At 41.2% G+C, this 20,846-nt stretch overlaps 2 protein-coding genes across 3 annotated transcripts in view; one reads left to right on the top strand and one right to left on the bottom strand.

Moving 5' to 3' along the window:
* Window positions 1-1,363: 1,363 nt before the first annotated feature.
* Window positions 1,364-18,795, bottom strand: CCNK (cyclin K). 2 transcript variants are annotated; one of them, XM_042445125.1, is made up of 12 exons: window positions 18,511-18,794; window positions 16,670-16,905; window positions 16,131-16,212; window positions 14,916-15,047; window positions 14,540-14,608; window positions 12,998-13,103; window positions 11,355-11,412; window positions 9,635-9,804; window positions 6,546-6,862; window positions 4,815-4,848; window positions 4,532-4,603; window positions 1,364-2,687 (listed from the first exon to the last, which is right to left on the bottom strand). In XM_042445125.1, exons 2-12 carry the CDS (start codon window positions 16,864-16,866, stop codon window positions 2,065-2,067), a joined length of 1,860 nt encoding a protein of 619 aa, XP_042301059.1. In that variant the 5' UTR covers window positions 16,867-16,905; window positions 18,511-18,794; the 3' UTR covers window positions 1,364-2,064. The 2 variants fall into 2 exon arrangements, with proteins under 2 accessions (XP_042301059.1, XP_042301060.1); XM_042445126.1 differs by lacking the exon at window positions 14,540-14,608 and having other exon boundaries at window positions 18,511-18,795.
* A 794-nt stretch (window positions 18,796-19,589) lies between these two features.
* SETD3 (SET domain containing 3, actin histidine methyltransferase) overlaps window positions 19,590-20,846 on the top strand; it is a 61,621-nt gene continuing 60,364 nt past the window's right edge. Inside the window, exon 1 of the mRNA XM_042470647.1 lies at window positions 19,590-19,742. The gene's annotated coding sequence lies outside the window, so the exon portion shown is untranslated. The remainder of the gene's footprint in view (window positions 19,743-20,846) is intronic.

The following is a 20,846-nucleotide window of genomic DNA, read 5'->3' as shown; positions in this document are numbered from 1 at the left end:
GACCTATGGCGACCCTAAGGTAAATGTATCACAGGGTTCTGAAGACAAGATTTGTTCACAATGGTTTGCCTTTGCCTTCTTCTGAGGCTGAGAGAGTATGACTTGCCCAAGGTCACCTAATGCTTTCCCATGGCTGAGGGGTGAGATTCAAATCCTATTCCCCAGAGACATAGTCCAATCTCACATCGCTATACTACGTTGGCTTTGTTATTATCTAAAATGTATTTATAACCCACCCTTTTCCTGGTTTGGGAGCTTACAGCATTCAAACCAAACAATTTAAAATTAACAATATACAAAAATTGTAAGGCAACCAAGCATCATCAAATCTGAAATTGGTTAAAACAAATTTAAGATGACCAATAAAAATCCTCATTATACAGGGTCAGTTTCCTTGAAAAATCAATTCTCAACGGCCTGAAAGAATAAAAAGGTTTCACTTGCTTGTGGAGATAGTAAGGAGGGTGCCAGTCAAGCCTCTCTGGGAAAGGAGTTTCTCGGCGTGGGAGTGGTCAATGAGGCAGCCCTCTTCTGCCATCTGACTAAATGTGCCTGCGAGTGTGATTAGATCTTAAAACATGGGCAGGTAGGTTCAAACATGGACCTTCAAATAATCAGGACTTTCAGGCATCATGGCTGTATGCTTGTATTTCCATCCAGGTTGGCAGCAAGTGGCAGTAATGCCTTTGCAGCGAGATTGATTTCCAGCCCTCTGCTTGTTTCCTGCCTCCCAAGTAATCTCATAAAAGACGCTTCCAGTGAAATCTATGACGACCACCTTCTAGTTTCACTGCTCTCAATTTACTTTCACTTGCTAGATCCAAACAGATGCCTCTTGGGAGCATGTAAGGCCAATGGAAGATACTAATCCAACTTTTCACATACTGCATTAACAATGAATTTGCCAACAAAATTGTGGACTTTGGGAAGGCCTGACAGAACTGACCTGTGATGCTGGGTGTGATGATGATCAGTTCTATTGACATTAATACAGCAACAGGCCCTGGGTGAGCGTTTTAGCCTAATCAATATGTTTAACAAATCTACCAGAGCATCAGATCCATGGTAAAATGCTGTTTAGAAAGTGGATTTATTCCATCTGTTTGGGAAAGCAGGCCTGAACAGGCAATATTCAGTGCATTTAGTTAACCAAAACTCCTGGGAACATAGCTGACGGATTCTTGGTACTCATCAAACATCAAGCAAATACGTTCCTAAAAATCAGCTGAATACTGAGTATACAGAAACTATTCTATTTGGGTCCACTGAATGTATGTATTCACAGAAGTCTGTATATGAAAAAGCTTTGACAGAATAAAATATACTTGGGTCTTTAAAAAAACACCACTACTTTTCTACCTTGCAGACTTCACAACCAGATTTATTGGAGTACATGTCAGCCTTTCAAAAAGATAAACAAGTAGTAAATCACCAAATGCCATTACATTCAGACTTCCACACTTAGAAAATAGCTATTTATGTACAGGAATTTGCACAGAGGTTCAGACATACATTTCAGGTCAAGATCAGAGTACATTCCAAAACAAAAAAGGCAAAAAGGATGTTCATCAGCTATAGGCTGCAACTGTTGTGTCTCTCTGTGAATATATATATTTTATTAAATAGAATTGGCTCTCTTACTGAGAACAAAGTGTTGCTGGAATGTTATGACAACCAGGAAGGCATTTTTCTCCTTCAGATGGAACGATATCCTTAATTCTTATACTCAAACAAGGAGGCACTGATTTCTAAGGAGCAGATTTTTGTCTTACCAATATAACTAAGCCAATATGGCCTTTAAAAAAACATTTTTATTAGTGCAAAGTAATCCAGTGCTACAATTAACTTAGGAATTGAATTTCAATTAGCTTTGCAATATTGAAACTAAAAGCCTGTATTGCTACTGACTAAACTGTAAGCAGACCAGTAAAGATTCTAAGTCGCTGCCTTCTAGATTTTCATCCATCCATCCCTACATTACACAAACAATTCCCTTCATTTTCCCCTCAACTATCCTGACCATTAAACCATTCCCCAGGGTTAAAGATATCTTATGTAAAACTGCTATCTCATCCATGTAGCACGTCCAAGTCCTGCAACAGGGGGCATGCCAGGTGGAGGTATTGGAGGTGGTACTGGTGGCTGTCCACCAGGGGGCACTGAGGGAGGAGGATAGCTGGCAGGTGGCATTCCCAGTCCCGGAGGAGGGTGAGGTGGGACAGCATGGGAGGGAGGTAGCCGAGGGGGTGGGAAGTTAGGATTATAAGCAGGTGGAGGAGGATACCCTGGGGTAGGAGGAGGAATAGTTGGTGGTGGAAAAGATGTGGGTGGAGGTGGAGGAACAGGTGGAGGAGGGTTGGGAGGATACACATGAGGATGATATGGCAAGTGAGTTGGAGGTCCATAGGTGGGTGGCAGAGCTCCATAGGTTGGTGCTTCTGTCTTCATCATTGATTGAAGACTCTGATATCCCTCTCCTGACATGTAAGAATTGGTAGTGGACATGCCAGTTATATAACTAGATGGCGGGGGTGGGGGTGGTGGACGGTGAGGCATAGGTGGTGGTTGATGTACAGGAGCCGGATGAGATGGAGGCGCGATCGGGACTTTTGCAATGTCTACGGAATCTACTATAGATGTCTGGTCACCTCCCATGGAAACAGCAGTTGTCAGAGGAGGCTTATGTTCTGAAAAATAATAAAATGCACAGGTCAACTGCATATGCCAATGGCACAGTATGGAAAACAAAAGAGCAAATACCAATGTCTGAAAAGAAAAACCATAAAAAAAAAAAAATCAAATAATGGTAACAAGAGGGGACCTCAAGAGACAAAGTCACTTTTCATTCATCTGAGTTTTAGAAAACCCAGGAAGGGGAAATGTAACAAAAAATCACAGGATAGGCAGATGAACATGCAAGCAAGTCCCTGAAATCACTGGCAAAGCAGATAAGACATTATTCAAACATGCTTCCTTCTCTATGCACTCAAATAGGGGAAAGTGCTGCATCAGTGGAAAGTTATTAACGTGGGTGCTTTAGGCTTACTTAGAAGCAATAGGGACACAGGCAACTCATCAGAGACAAGACACCACTTTAGATATAGCATATATCAATTTTTGGTCTGTAGCCACTAACTTAAGGGACTGGACCAGAGTATTGAGGTTGATCTGCACTATATGAATTGGCCAATTATTCAGACACTAGATTATCTGAGTTTTATTGAACAAAGTATTGATAACAGAATAGGAAAAATGTCAGTTGTTTACATCCCTCTGCAATGGCTTCTATGCATTATGCAAACTACATAAATAAGATAAAAGACAAAGTTGAAGAAGCACAGTTTAATCAAATGAAGGTGTGTAAAAACTAAATGATTATGGATTATAAGTATGACAATTGAAGAAATGTAAAGTCGAAGGCTTTCATAGCTGGCATCCATAGTTTTTTGTGGGTTTTTCGGGCTGCTAGAATATGGTCACATAGCCCGAAAAACCCACAAAAACAATTGAAGAAATGTACAAAGAATTTAGCAGGTTCTGCTAAATCCAGTGAAAGATAGCTGTGTTTGGACAATAACAAATTTAGAGCATTAACTCTATACACTTTATGTACTGGCAGGCTAACTATTTGGCAATCTCCCTTTATGCTGGGGGAATTAAAAACCATAATCATAAAGGAACTTTTCACAGCTTATTGTCTGCCTGATATGGTGCACTACATCTGTCAGTGGTGGACTACATCGGTCAGGCATCATCCTCTTGATGTGAGTTGCAACAAACCTTGAAGACGCTAGGCTGGCTAAAATACATTAAGGTTAAAAGGTAGCAGCACTGCCTTTCCAAAAGTTTTTGCAGAAAAAACCCCAGATTGCTGAGAACACAGAACTTATGGTAGGCTCTCTCTTGTGAGCCCAATTCAAATCAAAGTGAAATCCTGCAGCTGCACCATAATTTATTTATACACTGTCTCAGAGTTAAAAGAAAGACAGTTAACATGTCAAAGAAGTAGAATAGTAAGCAAGTTCTATATGACAGAACTTCCTGCTTGGCATTTTGCTAAAGCCATTGCTCTCTCTCTCCTCTTCCTTTTTTTGGCAAGATTATTTATTTCAATTAGTTCCTTCCCTATGGCTTGGGATGTGCCCTTTTTATTTTTATATAAAGGTTATCATCAAAATAAAACTCAATGGTAGTTTCCATCTTGCTCATAAATGAAAAAATCTCTCACATCTTCTTACAGGACTTCCAATCTGTTCATCCTTCTACATAAAATATCTCATCTTTGTTAAGTTAACCTCAATTACATGATTTATAATAGTGACATTAAAGCCATTTCCCTAGTCAAAACAAACACACTCAAATCTGGACTACAGGAGAAAGCTTATTCAAATGTTTTATTATTTTATTAGACATTTGCTGCATAAGAAATAAGGAACAGAGGACCTTCCCCTTTCTAATATTCAACATACTAAACTAAGCATGACTTTTTAAAGAAATTAAGTAATACTTTCAACCTCAAAGTAGAACTTACCAGGTGGTGGATGCACAGGGGGTACTGGCGGATGAGAAGGTTCCATTTTAGCAACCTTAGCAGGAGGTGCCTCTGAAAGATTTGGAAACAATGCTATAATTAATAACACAACAAACAAGTTAGTAAGACTCATTTCAAATTAAAAAAAACTTAACCATGCAATTAGATTTTAAAATTCAGTGTTCACTTTGAAGTGGAAATATATACAAACTTGTTGTAAATAACTACTTTCTTACGGTAAAAATAAATTTGTTATAGGAACGGGAGAGAAAAACCATTTTACCTGCAGATTTGGGTTCTTCTTTTGGTGATACAACCTGTTAATAAGAGAAAAAAAAGGTTTGCAAATGAAGTACTCCAATCACATTAGTTAGTAATATCAAATGCTAAACCAACCTGCTAACTGCAAAAGTGTGGAATTATAGAGTTGCCACATCAAATTTAATGAAAAATAGGCATTTTAAAATCTCAGATTCTAAATTAGATATGAGGAACATGCTCATAAGCATTCAGAGATCACTATTATTAGTCTGATTTTCCCAATACAGTACTATAAACCAGACTCATCACCTGAGAACAGTTTCCAAAGGTTTCCTATTTGAACAAGCATGTAGGCTAAATGCTACAAGGTTCTGGACTTCAGGCCCTCTGACTGCTTAACTGGATCATCTCGGTTGGCATGAGTTATGGATACAGAAATAATATCTGCTCCTTATTTGCCCTACATGTTATCACCCTTACTTTATTCTGCACTCTGTTTATGATTTGGTTCCTAAGGTCGTACAAATTTTCTAGTGAAGTCAAAATGGCATGTAAATCTTTACCTCTGTTATTTTTGGTTGAGTTGTATTAATTTCCCAAACAATGTTTGTGTTATGTATAGCTTATCACTTTCCCTCATCCCTTGTAAGTAAATCCATCTCCTTAATTCAATTGTCTATGTGTTAGATTCTGGGTATTGCCTGGTACAAAGTCCAATCTTGGCCCATTGATCACAGAGCAGCTGTTTAAGGCTACAGACCAGGGGCTGCTGGCATAGACCACTAGAGTCTCTTGGAATCTTAGGACTGTGCTGTACATCTTAATTTTCCAAATAAGGCTTAATGGACCTACTTCGGATGGGCCGTACCTTGCTTGGGTTGGTACTGATCTGGAAAAAAGGTTCAAGGGAGTCAGTTAAGCTGACTTCCTGGGCCCCCTGACTCTATTCCCTAATCTCATCATCCATAACCATGCTAGGAGTGGGAATCCAACAATATTTTGAGGTCACAAATTCTTAACCCCTGATCTAAATCCTTTAATAGCAACAACAACAATGCTGTTCTTACAATCTCATTATTGATAATCAAAATGGTAAACTCTTCCAGGTTTTGATATTCTGACCAGCTGCACCAGCACCAGGTACAGTGCACCCTTCCCTTACATGGGGGAAATCTGTTCCGGACTTCCCCCCTGCGCACGCGGTACGGGCGCCATCCCCTCTTCTGGTGCACAGCTTTCAGCGTAAGCCACATATGACATGGGCACACTATATATAAAAGTGTCATTTGGACTTACATGACTACATGGTGACTTGACATACCCAAGGCTACTTTCATAAAAAGAAAATGATTTAGAAGATTCTACACTATGTTAATTTAAGTGATAAGATCTTCTTTCCCTGTTGCCAGTCTGACAGCCCTGTGCACCTCCTAAAAACCTGCCCAAACCAAGCCCTCCACAGTATGTTTTTAGAGTTCACAAGGAGTTGTCTATCTCACAATTCCCCTGCCAAAGCTACTTCCACAAGGGAAGTACAAGTTTAGATCCTGGGTTTCCATCCCATTTTGCTTCATGCTTTTTATGGTTGAAAATAAAGAGCTCTTTATTTTATACATAACTCATTACTGTACTAGGTTAAAGCACTAAGGGTACTATTATACCTAGCACAGCAAGTGTTTTCAAAAGTAGGAAATAACAGCTTCAAATAAAGGTAGGCGCAAACCTACAAAGTTATGATTTCTGATATTCTTACCGCTGGTCGTTTTGCCTGTCTGGGAGGACTTGACTGAGGAGATGGTTTTTTGGACTGTTGAGTTTGTGGTGGTTGTGGCGGCTGTGGTTGTGGCTGCTGTTGTTGCTGCTGCTGCTGCTGCTGCTGTCCTGCTTGCTGAGTCTCTTTTGGCTGTTGTGATTGTGACTGCTCTGAGCTTTGAGATTGCTGGGACTGTTGGGTAGGAGGTACTGGAGGGGTAGACTGAAGGGAAGGAGCCTGCTGTAGCTGGTGTGGGGTATGGTGAGGCATTTGTTGCTTCCCCTGTGAGTACAGGTCCAGGATCTGATGACAGATATCTTTCAAAAGAAACAAAATAAAAACCAGAAGTGAAGCATTTTGATGAAATCGAAGAGCTTTTGAAGGTTGCGCTGAAAATTATACTAAATACGTTTTATCTAGTACTTTTTCTAGATGTTGCCAATTTCAAAATTATTATTTTCTCTGCTTTGCTTTACTCAATATTCCAGTGTTTGCTTCATAGATGATCAAACCACCAATAACTTCCCTCATATGTGGTAATCTTCCATTTCACATGCTTTTCTTAACAAAACAGGACAGAAGAAGTACAGATGCCAAAAACAAAAATTGCGATAGCACAAGCAATAAAGACTTTACATTTCTTTACCACTTCATAGTGAACTAAACACTCTCTAAACTTGCCCCCAACAAGCTGGGTACTGATTTTACCAACGTATGAAAGGACAGAAGGCTGAGTCACCCTGGACCCACTGCAGGATTGAACACTGTGGTTGCAGTACTGGCATTTAACCACTGTGCCACCAACAAAAACAAATACAGTGGTACCCCGGGATACGAATTACCCAGCTTACGAATTTTTCGGGATACGAAAAAATCCCATAGGGATTTATTGTTTCGGCTTACGAAGGTTTTTTCGGGTTACGAAAAAACCCCGGCGCTGTTTTAAATGGAAAGGCCGCCACCGGAGGGCAGCAGAGAGCTATTTTTTCCATTAGCGCCTATGGCAATTCAGGTTACGAAGGTTTTTCGGGTTACGAAATTAGCCGCGGAACGAATTAATTTCGTAACCCGAGGTACCACTGTAAACAAAAACTCATAACAGTAGAAGAAAAAAGGCCACATTCTCAAGTCAAACTAAGCCAAAGATTCAACTGTCTTGTAGATGATCAACAAGCCAATTTTTTCTCTTATTTTTGGCCTTTTTCTAGTATTTTTGCTGCCCCTTCTACAGATAAGGCAACTGAACACAGGACACAGTTATGGGTTCTGATGTAACAGACAAGCCATGGTTTAAGCCACCTAACATTTCTAAATGTGATTTATGTGTGGCTAATAAACCATGATTTATTGGTAGGGACAGATTTTTAAACAAAAATAAGCAAAAATTCAACGAAACAGAAGACTTGCTTTGAGCTATCAACTGGCCAGAACATACAATAATATGTTTTTTATTTTTATTTATAAACCGCTATTCCAAATAGATCATAGTGGTGTACAAGAAAATTATATAACAGTACAAAGAAAAATCTACAATTAAGATACACTGTATCTTCAGGCTAGCCCCTGATGACGTTGGGCCAGCCTGTTCTCTCCCTCAACGGCCGAAAGATGATAGTTATGGAGGGAGGGCACTCTGTCTTCAGACCAGCCCCTGATGACGCTGGGCCGGCCTGCTCTCTCCCTCAACGGCCGAAAGATGACAATATCAATTGATTCTAGAGAGTCACATGCAAGAACTCACAACGGGAATTGAACGAGTGGACTGCCAAGACTTAGGCGAGCAATTACTGGGGTTAATCAGAAAATTTTTAAAAGAAACTAAGGAGAAAGGTAATGGAGCAATATACACATAACTATGAATGGCATGGAAACAATGGCTATCCTATTTCTGAAACCCTGTTTGAAAGATAGCTTTCTTGCCTTTAAGACATGACTGATTTCAAGCTAGTGTATCTTGGGCTGCTTGGTTTCTAAACCTAGATATTCTAGATTAGGCCTATGATAACTGCTTTTTAATTGTTTGTTTATTTGCTTTTAGAGTATTTATACCCTTTTCTTCAGATGCACAGGCTGTCTGAGCACTTTACAGATTACTAATTTAACAATTCCCTGCCCTCAGGTTTACAGTCTAAAAAAGGAGAAGGGAATGGAAGAGAGGAAAGGGATTAAGTCCAGGAGATACTGTCAATTGTTCTCTCCTTCCAAAGCCAGGGCAGTGACAGTTAAAAAGAAGGGAGGGCCTTTCATTTGCCTCTGGGCCTAGGTATAGCGGAGCTGTGCCTACTTCTTCTCCTCTCCCTCCAAGATCAGAGTGGTAGCAGTTAAGATGGAGGAAGGGCCTTTTATTTGACTCTAGGCATGGTGGACCTGTGCCTGTCTCCTCCCGTTCTGAGGCCAGGCTGGTAACAGTTACGTTAACTATGGCCCGTTCCGGACGGGCATAAAGTATGCGCTCTGCGCATACTAGGGTTAGGAAGGGGTGTCACTTCCTGACGCCCCTAACCCCAGTACACACGGAGTATGCACAAAATGGCGGTGCCTGTTCCACATGGGGGGCCGCCATGTTGACGTCGCGGACGCATAGTGTCCGGACACTGCGCGGCAGAATTGATGCCATGAGTGTGCGACAAGCGCCTCGCGCCGCCACTTCTGGGGCGCAAAAAGAAGCACCATTTTGGTGCTTCTTTTCGGCTGCACCCGGGAATCATGCGGTTTGGCCGCTGCGGTTCCTGGACGCAGCAACCAACACCGCCAGCAGGCTGCCACTTTTAGGCAGTCTGTAACACGCCTATGGTTCCCTTTAAGCATATGATTTTAATTAAAGACTAGAAGTCTTCCATATCTAATGACCAAATAAACAATGTCATAAATGAATTAAGAAATTAGCATTATAATTTTTCAGCTAGGCAAATAAAACTATTTTCTTCCATGTAGGTTCTAAATAAGGAGTGTAACACACCATTTTATTCAAATGTCATATTCTAATTTAGGCTGAACAGAAATCCAGACATCTACAAGACAGGTTGTGGATGATGTAAACTGAACAAATAATTCAGACAGAAGAATTGGGGAGCAAATGTTTCCATTACCTTCCAGGACATCAACAGGCACATCCTGCACAAACTGTTCCCACCATCTTCTGTACATTGGCTTTGATGTCCACTCCTGAATCTCGAACTTACACAAGCGGCCAGCCAGATACATAACTGCAACAGCTATAATCTCAGGTTCCCATTGTAATGACAATGTAGTGCAGAGACTAGAAAAACAAGCCACAGCTAGTGTTAGGATATAGTCCCACAAAACATCTTTATGCACCTTATTACAACATTTAACATGTCTTGAGTATTGCAACAGGAAAGTGGGATAGAAAAAGAAACACCTCTAAAATAAAATTACTCACTCAAACAAATCAAAGAGCCTCACATCAAAACTGCTAGTTCCTGAAAATATAGGTCATAAACTGTCAATTTTTTTTAAAAAAATTACATTTAGTTCATTTTGTATCATGTAAGAGATGATTAATGACACAATTTCCTGTAAGAATTGCTGTATATTAGCCAAATTTGTAATATAAAATGTTTCAAAATAACTCCAAAATTTAATCACCTCAACAACTCTCATATCAGTAGAAACACCAGTGTTGGATAGAATGACAACCAATACTACAATCAAAAGTTTAAGCATTGCAAAAACATCAGCTGTGGAAATATATTAAGGCCATGGGGGCGAACCTATGGCACGTGAAGCCATCTTTCAGGGCACACGGAGGGTGTGTGCCTGTTCCTCCTCTTCCCAGCCATCCTGGGCCTTCAGCTGTTTCCAGAGAGGCAACGAAAAGCCTGGGGAAAGAAGTAAGCCTCTGGAAGGCAGAGGTGCTGCCCCCTGAGGGCAGAATTCCTGCCCTGGAAGTCCAGACCCCGGCACCGGATAATACCCAGTGCAGGAATGCCTTTTAGTTTGGGCACTTGGTCCCTAAAAGGTTTGCCATTACTGTATCAAGATATACAGCACTTAAGCAAAGGGCATGGGAATTCAACCTATCCTGGCAGAATCCTACTTCAGTTTAGTGATGATGATTAACTGATATCCACCTTGATAATTCTGAACTGCAATCTTCCCCAGAAAGGTCTGAAGGCCCTTCTTTTATCGGTTTGTACAGTACAACAAACTGTGGAAATGCAAAGACTTCCCATTTAGCATGAAAACAGTGATCAAGCACACAGTCACAATGGAAACTACCACAACATATGGCTAGACAAACAGAAATCTCTGTACTGTTTTCAAAACCAGCCCTATATAAAACATACTAAAACAATCCAAATTAGAACAGGGCATGAGTAAGTGAAGCAAGGCTATCCCTGTTTGCACAGAGTGATAGCTGGCACAGCAGGCTTAGGTGGTAAAAGGTAATCCATGTCAGAAAAGCTTACTGAGTCCTCAGTGACACAGAAAGAGTAATAAGGACATCTAGACTATGAAGCTGATTGTGGCATCTGCAACCCCCTAAAACCAGGTTGGATACCAGTTACCTGGACAAAAAAAACATGCACTAGCAGTTATTTCATCTTGTATAGATTAAGTTTCAATTTATTTGCCTTTATTTAATCCATTATTGTGACCTGACTATTCCTCCATTCACTCAACACTTTAATACATAATTGTAGTTACATTCCAAAGCACTTATGTGATTTGTGACAAGAAAGCAATGAGAAGCCCAAATAAGTGATCAACAGAAATGGTTAACAACTATTTAACAGAAATAGTTTGCATTAAATTAGCATATGATCTGAAAGGATCTTTTTTTACCTGTCATTTACAAATGTCCATGCCATCTGAACCAGTTTCTGAATTTTGTTCTTATCACCTATTGAGAAGGGATGGAAAAAGATTACTATATTAAAACAAACCACTCTGTAGTTATGAGATGTCTAGTAAAAGCCAGCAATGTTTATTTAAAATGCCCATGAATTTCAATGACCTGTCTTCAATTACATCTATCAGGCAAGTGTGATACCATCTCCTGATGAATTGCATGGTGAACCCTGCCCACTCTGCACCAGAGAATCAAAATCATTTGTTTAGCTAAGGTGAAGTGTGTAGACCAGACAAAGCAAAACTGGTAAGAGACAGCCTATGCTGGTCTTTCAAGTTCTGGAGCAAGAAAGTTGAGGAAGAGCAAGTGTACTTCCTTCCTCTTCCTTTGTCTTGGATCCCTGCTATCAGGAAAAAGGAGGGCAGAATAACAGAATATTCAACTCACCACTCAAAAAGTGGATTAAGGGCTTTTAGGGCTACCTGTTTGGGTATGTTTACTCCCCTAAACTGGCCTTTCCCAAGTAAAAGGTGAGTAGAGGAGGTTTGACAATAGGGAATTTGGAGACTATAATTTTTAACCTGGTCAGATTTTCCAGCCAAAAAATACACATCCCATCTACAAGATTTAATGGTAAGATGTGCACTGATTTTTAGCCTTTTTTAGATTATAGGCTCAGCAAACCTCAGGAAAACAAATGTTTTATATACATGCCCAATTTACAAAAGGAAATTAAGCATGTACTTCCTCCTACTCTGGCAACCACATGCTTAAGTACACAACTCAATTTCTTAATCCAACAGAATATGCAGTCAAAGTCAATCAGCTAAAAAGAAGATGCTGCCTTCTCTCTTCTTCAAACAGCTAACTGGCAGATTCAACCATCGTGAAGAGGGTTCTGCATGCACAACCCTAGCTACTTTGAACTGAAGTGGCTCAGGCCCAAAGATAATTAATTTACCCACAGAGCATGTTGCTGGATACATGCCCGTGGGGCATATTATAAGACATGAGCAGAATGAAATGTTTCCTCTCCTAGGGCAAAACAAATTTTAAAAAATGCAAGTGACAAAATCACAAGCAAGTACACACAGTACTTGTGCTTTTTCCAGCACATGTGTTATTTTATATATAGAAAACACACAGAGACTGAATCACTAAGGCCTGTTACAGACTGCGAAAATAAAGCTGCTTCGGGTCTCTTTGGAGGTATGCTCTTTAAATGACGCATGGGTCCTAAGAGTCCAGAGGTCGCGCCAAAGCCACACTCCATTCCTAAGCACTGGAGTGCAGCTTTGGTGCAGCTTCTGGATTCTTAAGATGCATGCATCATTTAAATAGCATACATCCAAAGAGACCCGAAGCAGCTTTATTTTGGCAGTCTGTAATAGGCCTAAGTTCAGCTGTCAGCTCATCTATAAAAGTCAGTGAAATCATACAAAGAATGCAACAATCTAAATGTCAAATTCTTCTTAGTCCTGTAACCCTCTATATAAGCCAAAATAATGTTACTTGGCCAACAAAACATTTTATATTACCCAGTGGCTGATCAAAATGGCTTAGATGGCTAAAAAAATTGATAGCAGGGATTCTGACCACATATAGCAAATGTTTAGCAAGGCAACTGATTTGATACCTTTGAGTTGCTTAGCATATTTAAGCAGGAATTGATAAGGGTGTTCCACTTGTAAATCAAATTTTATCGTCTGCAATAAGATTCTTTCCAAAACCATAACTTCTTCCTAAATATCGTAAGAAAGAAAAGAATGTATTATTTCAAAATGCCAGCTCATTATTTTACCTTTTACAAAAGTTCCTGATAGCATTACAAAATAATGTCAAAGGAAACCACTTTTAGAATTCTCTGTTGCTAAAGTACTGGCCTGGCCTGAAATAAACTCACCACTTTTTAAAAACGTTTCATTTAGAAACAAAATAAACCTAAGTGCATATAAGCACCTGCATTTTCACAGTTGTGCAACAATGTTCAGTGACAGCAATGCCCTCTAAAACCCTCCTTGTTTTCTTTCCATAGCCTACATTTGGTGTTATGTTTGTGGCCTAAAAGCATGCAAGACCAAGTAGGAGGACAGCACAAGGAACTACAGCTATGGCCAAATCCTAAACACCTCCTATTTTCCTTTCAAGCAAAAATAGACTCCTGGCCTGCTGGGAAAGCATCAGCAAGGACAGAATAGGAGGAGAAAAAGAGGAGTGAGGTGTGATGTGGGTTGAAATTCTGATAGCAGTAAGAAGAGGGTTAATTTTTTGGAACCTAACCCAGTTTTTCAGTACCCACCATATAGCCTGATGGCAAATCTCACCACTGATCTCTGCTGTACAAGCACACTGGGGAGAGGGGGATGTGTGGTACTGCTGCACAGTTCTGGGGAAAGAGTGAAACTGCACACATGTGCAGTCAAATGCTTATATCTAAAAAACACATAGAGGTGCTTTTGTTTAATTACAACAGGATGACTTCCAGCATCCGAAACAGAATTTCTGCCATGAAGGCATATTTTGGCTGTTGATACACCCTCATGAAAGCTACATTATTTTCATTTTTCTGTAAACTGTAACTTGACAGTTTCCTTCAGGTCAACATTACTTATGACATTACCCCTTATAAATGTGAGACAAAACTAAACATCAGTGGCTATGTCATGATAGACAGAGTGGAATAGAGCCCCTTTAATCTTCCTTTAGTAGTGCAGGTGGAACTGTTTCATAGCTTAAAACTGAATTCCAGTGAACAAGGGTGAGTTATATCCTCCCAAGTCACCATCACAATGCTTTACTCTTCTCATGCTGCTTATTTCAGTGCATAAAAGCCAACTAAATTCTTCAGTCTACCACAATTTACACAAGAACAGACAACCACAATAATGTTTATGGGGAGCTGCTCACAAAGTATTCAGAACCTTCGAAATTTCCAAAGCTACTGACAAACAATGTGGCAGAACAATCTAGTGACATGTACATCTTGATCAATTTTGGAGAAAGAAGCCAATTAAATGTTGTGGCTATGTTAACCTGTAAGCCTTTCTAGCATTTCTTAAATTTATAAAAATTACCTTTGCAACTAAGTTGTCTGAAGACTTTGTGGCTACAAAAATGTCTGTAATTACTATAACAAAGAAAATAAGTTACAAAAGTTGATTGTTTCCAATTTGCTTACTGTATGCATATGGCTGCACTCTGTGTGGCCAGTTTCACTGCTTCCCCTGTGCAATGGGTTATTTCTTTGCTGAAAAGACAGGCAAATGCAATAGAAGAACAACACAGAAGCACTGCAATACACATTGCTTTTCAAAATAACATAATATTTTCTAAATGAACCCAGCCACTGAAATAGTCTTTCAGCTGTTAAATAATGAATTAAGTTCCCAACACTTTATATAAAAGAATATATGGATTTTTCTATAGTTTACTATTATTTTATTTTACTAAAAGAATTACCACTGAAATCATGTGCTAACCAAGTACAGACAATAGCAGCATGGTTAATCCATGACAGCTTAAGGTGAAAGAATACTTAGTAGATGACGTTTTACCTTTGGATCATCTCCAAATTGTCCAAACTGCACATCATTTAGTAAACTACGAGCTGTTTTGATTATATCTTTACATTTTTTGGGTGTTTCTTCAACTTTCCCTGCTAGGAAGAGGCAACAGGCTCCAGTCACCTATGAGAGAGAGAAAAAGCAGTCTTTACAATATTGTCCAAGTATGTAATTCAGAGAAAACAGATTTTAATTATGATAAATAAAAAAACCTCCTATGCTATAAAAATTGATCACCCATTTTTTCCAAAGGAAACTATTTATACACAAACAGGAAGACATGCTCTTTTTTCCTAAAAATGTTAATTGGTGCTTTGTTTTTTTTAAAGAATTGAGAAGTATGACATTTTGTTGAAAGTTAATTGTTTTTAAAAGGTCCAAATGTATATACACCAAGTCAATCCTGGATTTTACTCTTTTCCCTAAAGTCTCCACCATGAGATAACATAATGGCTAGGAATAATAATTATGAACACTTCCTCAAAATAGTAAAGTAATAGTAATAACACACAAAACAGAGCAGCAAAACCCAGAGATGTTAATTAAATTATGCACAATGCCAGGAACTGTGCTGTTGGTACAATAAATACATTCTTTGTACCTGACTGCAACAGCGCCCAAAAGTACACTTGAGTAAGCAAGGCAAAAATCATGATCTTAGCATCTCAACCAAGCTGACTTGCTGGGCCACTAACAAGATAAGACTCCAAGGCAAGGCTTGGTTTACAAATCCTTGTTTGCTTAGGAGCAACAAGCCAAGAACGCTGATTCATACTGTACAGGTTCGCTTAGCTGCATTCACTGCCAGGAGAAGCCAAGGCATAGCAAACAGACTGAATCCAGCAGCGTGTAGTTCTGGTTTATCTTTCTGCCCAAAAGTAGCCTCTGTCTGAATTCAGAACTTGACATTGAAGTGAACAGCAAATGGTTAAAAGCTCCACCCTCGCTTTATGCCTTTGGTACTATCTACATATTGTACCACAACTAAGCATAAAAATATGCAGTGCATACAATAGGTCACATATTCCTCCCTCATTTACTCCAACTTTTGTTTCTCCTTCCTGTGTTCTTGCCCTGGCCTATTTCTAGCCTGCAATCCTCTTGGAACAGAGATGAGCCTACCCCTCTTCAGTGAGATGTGGATGGCACAATATCGTACTTCATCATAACATCGTTTTTAGACAAAGGCTACAAATATATACTTACATATCTTGGGAACTGTTTGAAGGAGTGGAACATATAAAACCGATGGAAGTATATTATTCCAGTTGCCAGAGTATCATAATGTCTGGGTCACAGTTTAAGAAAAGTAACGGATTAGCTGAAATTCATCTCTAAATATAAATATCAAATAAAGTGAATAATGCACACAGCTGTATATGGCAGTGCTTTATCTTATTAAGAATATTTTAATGTGATTTTAAAAGGCTGATTTATATTATTCTACAATATTGGCAGAAAGGCAGCCAGGTTATAAATAAATCTAAGCTGAATATGAATGGATTTTTGTCACCATAAACCTATTTTTCACTAACCAAAGAAGAAGAAATATTGGATATGAAATAAAATAATTAAATTCTTGGTTAAAACCATAAAGGGGGGGGGGGGGGGAGAGGGAAACATCTCTAGTTTTTAATTACCAAAGATATTTAAATGTCTTACAGAAACATGGCTAAGATTCGGGATTTAAGCAAGAACAGTCTTAATGCAATTGCCAAGTGCGAGAAATCTAACTCAAAGGATACAGTCCCAAACGGGTTCCCACGTCGAATATGAACCGAGCGCCTTCTCTCCTGTATCTGGCCTCAGTGGCTGGGTCGAGCCCTTCTAGCTGCGACGGCGTGTGAGCCAGGTCCTTCTTATCCCAGTACCAGCATGGCTTTGTGTGGTCCAGGTTTGCCGAAGACACAGAAGGGCTGGAGTTTTCCTTGTTCTCCTTCATTTATTGATACGGAACGGTTCCTGCTTTTCATATAACGACCTTTGAAGAGAAAAAATATATTTATCGAGGATATTTTTAAATTATCTTCCCACATATTTATGTTTAATGCAAACATTGCATAAGTGAACAAATATTTTTTTATCACTTTCATGAACAGGGCCATTACAGGTAAAATGTGATTACAGTCAAAATCCCAATAGAGGTTTACACTGAATGCCATGTTTCGAGGCATTCTTGTGTGCCAGGGTCTATTTCCTAAAACCCAAGAGGCCAGGTACCTATTTCTCCTTCCCATGAGTTTCATTTCTCCCTTTCAGTGTATTGCATCATGGGAACTAACAATGAGTAAAACAATAAAATATCATTGCTTGTTGACAAACACTTAGTAACTTGTTCTATAGCAACAGACACTATGATACCGTTGGTTCCTTTATCAACAGATATGTAACTGTTGTACAGCCGCACAGCAAGAATCCCAGAAGCACCATTCTAGTCACCAACTGTCTAAAAGAAAAACTATCAAATCTGTTTTTTTACTACTCCCCACCCATAAAACCCCCAGCAATTGATGTTTGGCATGGCATAGAGGGCAATTGTGACCCTTCGGATGTTCTAATTTCTTTCTGTCCACTTTCTTCACTGTTTAGCTCCGACATTCGTACTTGGCAATGGGGAATTCAAGGGTTTGGGCAATTCTGACTTTAGTGCACTGTGCTATAGCTTCTCTCTTTGGACTTAAGGAGGCTCTGCTGCTGCTGCTTCTTCTTCTTGTCTGCCCTCAAGTAGATTCCAACCTAGGAAACTCATGGCTCCTTACAGACATGCCACAATCCAGTCCTAAGGACCGGAGCACAGCTTTGGCACAGCTTCTGTCCTCTTAGGACACGTGCAACTTTTAAACAGCGTAACTCTAAAGTGACCCAAAGCAGCTTTATTTTGGCTGTCTGTATGGAGCCTGATGATGAGCAAAAGTATGGCAGCCTCAATTTGACCATGTTGGCTTTAAGGGGTATTTCAGGCTCGATCTGTTCCAGGACCCATTTGTTTGTCTTTTAGGCTGCATCCTTGGTGCTCTTCTCCAGCGCTGCATCCCAAACGAGTTGCTTATCCTTGTATCTGCTTTCTTCCCTGTCCAGCATCCAGCCACAGCGACTGGGAGCACTATGGCTTGGGCGATTCCATCTTTAGGGCTCAGTTGTATACCTTTACACTTAGTCCTTTCATGGCTGCCCTTCCTCTTCCCGCTCTTACTTCTTTGTTGTTGTTGTTGTTTCTAGTCTTTTCCAGCTTAGGGAGATCTTAAGGCAAGGCTATCGGGGTTCCGTGGCAAGACTTGTTCAGGGGAGGTTTTGCCACTGCCTTCCTTCGGGGCTCAGAGGGTGCCATTCCTCCAATGGACGAGCGAGGAACTGGACCCGGAGTTGTAGTCCTTCCTCTGAGGCTGAGAGAGTGTGACTCACAGCAGCGACTCAAACCACTCTTCCGCGCCACCTGACTTAAATCCCCGCCTCCTTTTAAGAAAGGCCTCCGTTCCCGCCCACCACGGCGGCCCTCACCGGCCAATAAGGCCCCCTCGCCTTCCGCCCTCAGCCTCCCCGCCGGCCGAGGGCTCTCCTTCCCCGCGAAGAGGCCCCAGAAACTCACCGACGGAGCCTCAGGCCTCAAGCCCTCAACGAGCCGCCATCTTGGGAGGGCCGCAGCGAAACCTTTGGTGACGTCACGACGTCGGGCTACGCTAACGGAACGTCCGGGAGTTAAAAACCACCCTCCGGGGACGCTTTATCCCCAGTCTCTTCTTCTGTGCGCACGCGCGCGAACGGGTGTTAAAAAAAGATATGAAAGGCGAGGTCGACACCGCCGGCCAATAGAAAGGGATGCTCAATCAAAACGAGCCAATCAGCGCCTTTGGTGGGCGGGGAGTGATTGTCATTCTCCACCAATTAGAATGCGAGACTCCCTCCCTCCCCCCTCCCTCCCTCCTTGCGACGTTCGTTCTGCTTCACTGGTCCCCAAAGTGTCCCCTTTATAAGTGGTTTTGGACTTCAGCTCCCAGCACCACAAACCATTGGCCAATATGGCTGAGGCTTCTGGGAGCTGAAGTCCAAAATCTCTTAAAGGGCACAGTTTGGAGATTACTGCTCTAGCTGCTTCTTTCCTCAGACGAAAGGTGTAAAAGGAGGGGGAAGGGCAACCGTGAGATTGGATTGGCCCATGCAGGCGCAAAAGTGTCAGACTTGAGAACCAATAGCGAGCCAAGTCTCTGCCCTGGGAGGCGGGTCCGACGGAGTTGCGGAGTGAGGTTGGCCAATAGGAGGGGAGACAAAACCAAGACGAGCCAATCAGCGTCTGGCTAGGCGGGAAAAGGTTGTCATTCCCCACCAATTAGAATCCGGGCCTCCCTCCCTCTCTGAGAATTAAAAAAGGCGAGGTCGACACTGCCGGCCAATAGAAAGAGACACAAAACCAAGGCGAGCCAATCGGCGTCTGGGTAGGCGGGGAGCGTGTGTCAATTCCCACCAATTAGAACGCTCTCTGAGACGTTGCTCCTCTCAGGCGAAAAGAGAGAGAGAGGGGGAAAAGGAGGGGCAAAAGGAGAATCCTGAGACAGGATTGGCCAGGGCGACGCGAGTGTCAGGCGCAGCGACCAATAGCAGGTCAGGATCTGCGTTCTGTAGGTGGGCCCAGCAGAGGGAGCGGGGCCGAACGCAGAGACGGAGCTGGTTTGTATGTGTCTTTGAGCGAGTGAGAGGAGGAGGAGGGTTGGAGAGTGCGCATGCGCACTGGGGTGAGGGGCCTGAGGTTCGCGGCCTCCGCCGCCGCCCCTCGCAACCGTCCCTTGAGAGGACTTTGGCGTCGCCGCTGCCGCCAAAACCAAGGTAAAGGAGGCGGGCCTGGTCGGTCGCGAAGCCTGCCTCGCGTAGTCAGGGATAAGGGAGGGTTGGGGAGCAAGGAATGAGGGAAGGGGGGGACCGGGCCTCGTCGCCTTCATCCTCTGAGGATAAAACTCGCCTCCCATGTTCTGACCCCGTGCGTGACACGCGTTCAACGGTGAACGTGTGAATCCGCCTCCTTTTCCCTGACACGGATCGCGCCTCCCCACAGGCACTCCGCGCCCCCGGAGTTGTTTATTACACCCCACGAACACATCTCCCTCTGTCCACGCCGAACATACAGTCTAATAATGCAAGGTTTTTAGTTGTCGGAATTGTTTAATTTGTTGTTTTTTCAAACAATAATAATAACAGACTTTATTTATATCCCTTTTTAACAAAAGGATCAAGAAGGCGGGCTACAAAAAAGAGACATAAACAAATACAGACATGTTTACAACTAAAAATCACATATCCCCTTAATAATAATAATAATAATAATAATATACAACTACAAGGCAATCAAAGCGGTTTACATATTTAAAACAGAGCCCCTATATGATATATGCTACTTATATTCTGGGAGAGACCCATCTTGATGGCCTTTGTAAAAGCCTCAGGAGTGGTAATAATAATAATAATAATAATACATTTCCACCGTAATTAATAAACATAGAAAATGTACACTTCGTTATACTAAACAAGACCCACTTGGCAAACAACATGGAAACAAGGACGATGGACAAAGGCTGCTCACATCTTAAAAGCACTCCTTTACAGATTGCAATCTCTATGTGTTCCTTTCCTGGTTTTCTGTCATCGGAGCGTTCCTTGTGACGTCTGTACTTATATTTCTAATTACAATGATGATGATGATGATGATGATTTTTCAAAGATGTAGCCATTTTAGTCTCTAGAAACAGTATCTGGAGAGACCTTGCAGCACCTTTGAGACTCACTGAGGAAGAAATCGGCAGCATGAGCTTTAATGGACTTGAGTCTCCTTCCTCAGATGCATCTCAGGAACCTCATGCTGCCAGTTATTATTCTTGTTGACTTCTTTTAAACTTTAATGAATTCCTTACATTCTCTTCAAATCACATTACTCCA

This window comes from Sceloporus undulatus, chromosome 1, assembly GCF_019175285.1.
Source record: "Sceloporus undulatus isolate JIND9_A2432 ecotype Alabama chromosome 1, SceUnd_v1.1, whole genome shotgun sequence".
Taxonomy (NCBI): Eukaryota; Metazoa; Chordata; class Lepidosauria; order Squamata; family Phrynosomatidae; genus Sceloporus; species Sceloporus undulatus.
Note: the sequence above shows the minus strand (reverse complement) of the source record. Positions and strands in the feature narration are given on the sequence as shown.